At 38.9% G+C, this 7,070-nt stretch overlaps 1 protein-coding gene across 1 annotated transcript; it reads right to left on the bottom strand.

The window, feature by feature from the left end:
* Positions 1-1,274: 1,274 nt before the first annotated feature.
* On the bottom strand, positions 1,275-6,668 carry LOC130356627 (potassium voltage-gated channel subfamily A member 2). The gene is made up of 2 exons (XM_056558399.1): positions 5,533-6,668; positions 1,275-4,813 (listed from the first exon to the last, which is right to left on the bottom strand). The coding sequence occupies exon 2, from the start codon at positions 4,680-4,682 to the stop codon at positions 3,183-3,185; it is 1,500 nt and encodes a 499-aa protein (XP_056414374.1). The 5' UTR covers positions 4,683-4,813; positions 5,533-6,668; the 3' UTR covers positions 1,275-3,182.
* Between the last annotated feature and the right edge of the window lie 402 nt (positions 6,669-7,070).

Raw genomic sequence — 7,070 nt, 5'->3', positions numbered from 1 at the left:
GAATACCCCTTTATGGTAGAGTCACACCTGCCATATTTTGCTGCGTATTTCTGCTGTGTATATTTCTACCCATTACTGTCATTGGGTAGCAAAATCAGCTGCAGAAAACAAGATGCAAAATATGGCCTATGTGACCTACCCTTAAAGGGGTACTCCACACCAGATATCTTGTGCCCCTTTGAAAAGTTTAGGGTATAAGATATCTGATTGCGGGGGTCCCACCAATGGGGACTCCCTCAATCTGCCACACCCCCTCCCATAGACTTGTATTGAGTGGGCGGGACGTGATGTCACGGGGGAGAGCCGTGATGTCACGATGCTCCGTCCCCTGCATCGCCCCGTCATCACGCACAGAGCCAGTTTGCTCTGTAGTGATGATGGCGGGGTGCCACTGCAGAGATCACAGGAGGACCCCCTTAATCAGACATCTTATACCCTATCCTTTGGATAGGGGATAAGATGTCTGGGGCGGAGTACCCCCTTAGAGTGTATTAAGTTTGGTTTAACTAAATTTCAAGAGGTCTGTATTCACACAGAATAAAATACGCTGATTTCTTTAATTTTACACCATAATCTGTGTAATAAAACGGCATGAAAAAAAAAACTTTTTTTTCTGATTACGGCGAAAAGAGTGCACCTAAAATTTAAATGCGTTATTAACTTTTATGCTGTGTGAACCCAACCTTTATTCATACAAGTAATTTTTGCTGCAGTTTCTATCCCGCTTTTTGTAAAAAAAAAGAATTTTTTTTCTTGTCAATTATAAGAAAAACCTATTCTTGTCAATTCTACAATAAAAGCGGCAGTCCCCAGCACAAATGCTATGTGTGAATAAAATCCAATTGTATCAAGTGTTTATAGATGTAGCTATGTCTTATTTACTTCACTATATTTGCAGACACCCTCTGAATAAAAACATATACATGAATTTTTTTTCCATTGATTTTTTAGACCTATATGCTTACAGTATCTTGTATAATATAATCTCAATACAAATTAATACATTTTTTGAGAGGAAAAAATATAATTCAAATTACCCATATATTTCTGTTTTCATATATAAATAAAATCTTTCCATAGGACTCATGAATGCATATTTATGTATATGTCCTGATACACACATACACACACGTGTGTGTGTGTATATATATATATATATATATATATATATATATATATTCAGGTTTTTTTTTTATCTACCCATGCGCAAGCATATGCGCTCACACCCAAACATATATATATATATATATATGTTGTGCAATTCCACTTGTTCTTATAGCCAATTCAATGACGTGCCATTGGCTGCCATATTTTAATTCAACATGATAGAATTCTATTTCCTATGTCCTTTATCCCGCTATTTCCAATGCAGTTCTCCTTTATTATGATATTTCTAGAACAATACAACAGATATACTTTCAAGTGTAACAAAGTTTCCCTGAAATGTATGTACAATCCTTGGTGCAAGCATATTTGACTTTGAACCTCTTGATATAATGTACAATCAGTGTGTCCCTTTTCCTGATCTGAGTTTTTGTATTCCTATAAGGAAATTATTACAAGAATGCAGTTCTAGAATAAATCGTTGAAACAGTGATGCAACTAAGTAGATAGCAAATAATCCTAAAATGGAAATGTGCTATATGTGTATTCGTGTATGTCTGCATGTGTGTCGGAGTTTACATGTCTATAGATAGATAGTGCGTGCATGCAATAAGTATCCATGCATTATTCATTTTTTGTTTTTTTCACAGTTACTAATTTATAAATGGAATGTATTCAAGAGTATAGTAGTGTGATAGAATACTAGATTTTCTAACACGACACCTGAAACCTTCACACCAAAAGGAGGCCTTTTACCCTTTAGCCTGCAAGATACTATATACCTCTATAATAACTTGGTATGTAGCAAAGTGTTAAATCGGGGGTTCTCCCTATGCAGGCCTGAAGTAGAAAAGTTTCAAGTGGACATAGGCCACTTTAAAGAGAACTACAAGATTGTTAGGAGTAGTTGCAGAACAACTATTAACATATGCATGCAGTTAATTTACATATAGTTGGAGTGATATATGAGGGTTACCCTAACCATGGCCATACATGTGATCAGATTTACCATTAGTATCATATCCATTTGAAGGGTCAAGGTTCCTCTTTAATACTGATACATCAATCCAAGCTACAACCATTCCCTAATGAGGTGATTCTCATAACTAGAAGGCAGTAGACCATGGTGCCATAATTCTTCCTCAGTGGTCTGCAGATCATAGTACACATTAAGATCCTGTTAGCATTGTGTTATACGTCCCAGCAGAGACACACTGCAGTGGCAGCAAAGCGTCTTTGTTTTTTGTTTAGTTTTTTTCTACAGTTTTTCAAAAAAAAAAATGTAAATCCAAATATCGTAGCCTTGGTATACAAATAATAGAACCTTAACACAAAAATATATATGTTCCTCATTAAAATATGGAAGGCCTTTTTTTCATCAGCTATTTAATTATTAAAGCATGAAATGTAGCGCTGTACATATGTGCATTGATCATTTAAGTGCAATTATAGGTTATGCCACTACCGGATGTGCGGTGCACACCCAAGTAGAGTTGGTTTATATTGTACGACTAGTTTCTTGCCATGGTAATATAATATCCGTGAATTCATTGTGAAGTACATTTCTTTGGAAACCGCCATGTTTTAGTTGTGATTAACCGGAGCAGTTTAGCTCCTCCGCAATGCAAGAAATATAAGTGATACCATCAATGTCTCCAGTGCAGTAAAGCCAGTTGTTGCTGCAGAACCTCTTGTGAAAAGTGCTCTTCATGATGCTACGTCTTTACGTGATCACAGAGCTAAACATTTAAGTGACACCTAGAGGTTGGTACAACTGAGTTCTTTCAGGTAGACTAACTAATTTGGTTGAGATGCCCGTAGTAGAATATATAGTGAAGCTTACTGATGGCCACACCATTACTGCCTAGTCAAGAATGTTACCAGATCATCCTGGCCTACCAGTGTTCACAATAGATGCTCCGTGAATTAGTATTTGTCGCAGATGCAATAAAACATCAGTTACACAACTATTGCTTTCCATGCAGAATTGACACATCTAGAAAAAAGTATTACCTAGCAGATTATTGCATTACACAAATCCTGCAGTTGCTCCATACACTTGCAGAGGAGCAGATTCGTCAAACATCAGTCAGCATTTTGGTTATATTTACATAGTTTGTATTTCCTAAGGTGCAATTTGCAGTTTTTAAATTCTTCTCCCTAAAGTCTTCATTGCTATGGTTAACTCCTTCTTGGATCTCCATGTAATCAGATTTACTTAGCGTGGAGGCACTTCTGCTTTTTTGAAGGTCAGGGGAAGAAGGGATCTTTGGACAGCTGGTTACTTGCAAATATTGTGCTTGCTCCTCACCCTCTGTCTCTCTGTGATAGAAGTAATTGAAGTTGGACACTATTACAGGAACTGGTAAGGCAATGGTTAACACGCCTGCAATTGCACAGAGGGAGCCTACTATTTTGCCACCTATTGTTGTAGGGACCATGTCTCCATATCCTACTGTTGTCATGGAAACCACAGCCCACCAGAAGGCATCTGGGATGCTGGGAAACTGAGATTCTCTCTCATCAGCCTCTGCAAAGTACACAGCGCTGGAGAAAAGAATAACACCAATGAAGAGGAAAAATATTAGAAGACCTAGTTCCCTCATACTAGCTTTGAGTGTTTGACCCAGAATCTGAAGGCCCTTGGAATGTCTGGAAAGTTTGAAGATCCTAAACACTCTAACCAGTCTTATTACTCTAAGAATTGCTAAAGACATTGCTTGCTGACCCTGTTGCCCATCTTCCGTTTTTTCTGCCAGTTCTGTACCTAGCGTTATAAAATAAGGAATGATAGCCACTATGTCAATGATATTCATTATATTGGTAAAAAATCCAGCTTTGCTCGGACAGGCAAAAAAGCGAACCAAGAATTCAAATGAAAACCATATAATGCAAAGTGTCTCAACAATAAAGAATGGATCAGTGAAGGTATTGGACTGTTGGTAGCGACCTGTACTGTTGGAATATGGATAGTAATTTACAGCACTCCCATGCATGTCCTCATTCTCATCCCTAAAAACAGGCAAAGTTTCAAGGCAAAAACTCACAATCGAGATTAAGATCACCATAACTGAGATAATGGCAATAATCCTAGCAGGGCCAGAGCTTTCAGGATACTCAAAAAGAAGCCATACTTGCTTCTGATACTCATTATCTGGCAAAGGGCGTTCCTCTTCCTTAATAAATCCTTCATCCTCCCTAAAGATCTCCATGGCTTCTTCACCAAGTTCGTAAAATCGAATTTCTTCTGAGAAGATATCCAAGGGCACATTCACAGGTCTCCTCAATCTGCCTCCCGACTGGTAATAATAAAGGATGGCATCAAAACTTGGTCTGTTTCTGTCAAAGAAATATTCATTCCTCAATGGATCAAAGTACCTCATCCTCTTTTTAGGATCCCCTAGCAATGTTTCAGGAAACTGGGATAAAGTCTTGAGCTGTGTTTCGAAGCGTAGGCCAGAAATATTAATAACAACTCTCTCGCAACATTCATGATCGGGATCGGGGTCATAGCTGTCCTGTGGGTGACCTGGCAAAGCTGATGCTTCATCTGAGGGATCTCCAGTGGCAACTGTCATAGTTAGTCCAAATGAGCGCACAACCTATTTCTTCTGGTTGGCTGTTGAAATGTGACCACAATACAGCACTTTGATGTGTATACTCAGGATAAGAAAGACTTTCGGAAAATGAGAGGCATGTAACCTCTCGCCTAGAAAAGATGAGAAAATAGTTAAAACAATGGCCACCTATTTCCATACCTCGGCACCACAGTGGCTGCTAGATAATATTTTGCCTAGAAACTCATTGAGGGAAATACCAATAGGATGAGGTGTTGAATGCTCCATAGATCAATGTACATCCCAGTTGCATTGTATAGATTAAAGGTGTGCATCCTCTTCCTTCATTACAACATCAAAAATGCAGCATTTGAATGCAGGGTTTAACTGTTCTCCAATTGCATTCAATACATACAAGATCCCAGGAGCATCCAAAGTAATATATATTACAAGGCCAGTGAAGATTGAGCTTCCTGTACTCACCTGAAATGTGACATCAGGATCTCGTGCAGTCAATAATCTTGTAATAAGATATAAAAATATATATATGATAATCTCACCCAGACTATTAGTATAATGCAAAAAATCTACATGTTACAAATATGTATTGACTACGAAGTACATATGGTACAATCATATGTCAGGGTATTGTACACATGGGTTATTACTACCTCATCTTCTGTCACCAACAAGGAATTATTTTTATTTTCAGAAAGGCATTTGTATATAGTCCGAAACAAATATATGGTAAAGCAAACATCTAAAGGTCACAATATAACGATCATAAAATAATTGGGATGATTAAAATCCGATCTGCCGTTTCAGTAGGAACAGTGCCTTCCTGTGTGAAAGCAATGAAACAAGACATTACCTTGAGAAACAATCCTCCAGGTTTCTTAGTAACCAGACTAGGTAGAATCCGTTCTCCAGGGAATACAATGAAGAAAAACAGGTTTTGTGGCATCCTATAAATTTAGTCGTCCTAAAAAATCCAAAAATTAAAATCAGCTGTTGCTAAAATGGGAGATTCCTTGGTAAGAGGAGCTCATTCTTCTTGAAGTGAAGGGATGGGATTGGTCTGGCAGGTTCCCTTTCCTGAAAACCCTCTGTTTAAAACATGTAATGTGATAGATAAAAGCTGCTAAGCTCAGCAAAAAGCAAAAAAAACGGTCTGGTGTCCTCAAGAGGTGTGACGTTGCCTGGTGGTAAGGAATAAAAAAGCAGGAGCTAGGTAAAGCGGGTACATCATGAAACATCTGCAGAGACCTAGTTTCCAGATGCAGTAGTCACACAACCTTCCCCCTTGTCAGCCTGCGTTATGATGCTTCGCTATTCTGCACTGCAACAAAACAAGAGGCAGTATTCACAGCACATCCCACATTACAGGGAGAGCTGAAGAGATGGAACATTGGAATCCACATAGAATAAACCTCTCAACAGGAACATCAACACATGTAAATAAATCCAGAAGATAGACCTGTATCTGCTAAAACGTATTACACAAATATACAGCCGGTGCAGCTGCATTATAGATAAGCAATGCATCAGGCTGTAGCCTCGGACCACCAATTGCATAGCAACAGACTATGCTAATACCGAAAAACTGCGAACCCGAAAACTAAATGTGACCATATCAATGTGAGGACAAGACATCCATGTCCGTATGGAAGCAGGGCGCATCTCTGCAGCATGTGCCTTCCATTATTCATCTTTTAACTTTTCCATATCCAGAGTGAAGCGGCATAGACAGACACCATTTAAGTGCAAGATCTAAAACCATGCTCGTCCTTCATCTTTGTCATAAAAGTCATTCAGAAGCAGCAAAGCACACAGTCAGTGGCGCTGGAAGAAGATAACGTGGTTAGCACTGTTCCAGGTGTCATTATTGGAAGGGAGGAAGACCTCTTGGTTGCTCATAACAACAATACGGGGGGCAAAGCATGCCATATATTTGCCCGCTGTTCTCAGAGGAGGTTGTGGGTCCCCACCCTTTAGCAATAAAGCAGGCTTTTTGTCTCCTGCCCAGGTCACACAGCTCAGGGAGAAGACAAATGAAATGTGTATTCAAGTGTATTCTGCATAACAAATGAGCTGCCGGGGTATTGAGCCTTGAATCAATTGGATAGGTTTACTGACAGCAGACAGCAAGCTGACATTTGATCTCTTGCAAAAGGAATCTTAGCAAATCTAATACTGCATGTTCAAGATATATATATATATATACGCTACTGTAAAATGTGTCATTAAGTATAGCACACACGTGAAATGCAGATAAATTAGCTGTAACCTATTATGCACTTCTATGTATAGATCAGTGTGGAGCACAGCAGGAGTCTCAGTGCTGACGTTGTAATGGGGAGATCCCAAGTTCTTCCCCCTTTTTTTCTACCGTTTCACTGCTGGGGATGC

The sequence above is a fragment of the Hyla sarda genome, chromosome 2 (assembly GCF_029499605.1).
Source record: "Hyla sarda isolate aHylSar1 chromosome 2, aHylSar1.hap1, whole genome shotgun sequence".
NCBI lineage: Eukaryota > Metazoa > Chordata > Amphibia > Anura > Hylidae > Hyla > Hyla sarda.
The sequence above is the reverse complement of the archived record's forward strand: the minus strand, read 5'-3'. Positions and strand labels throughout refer to the sequence as shown.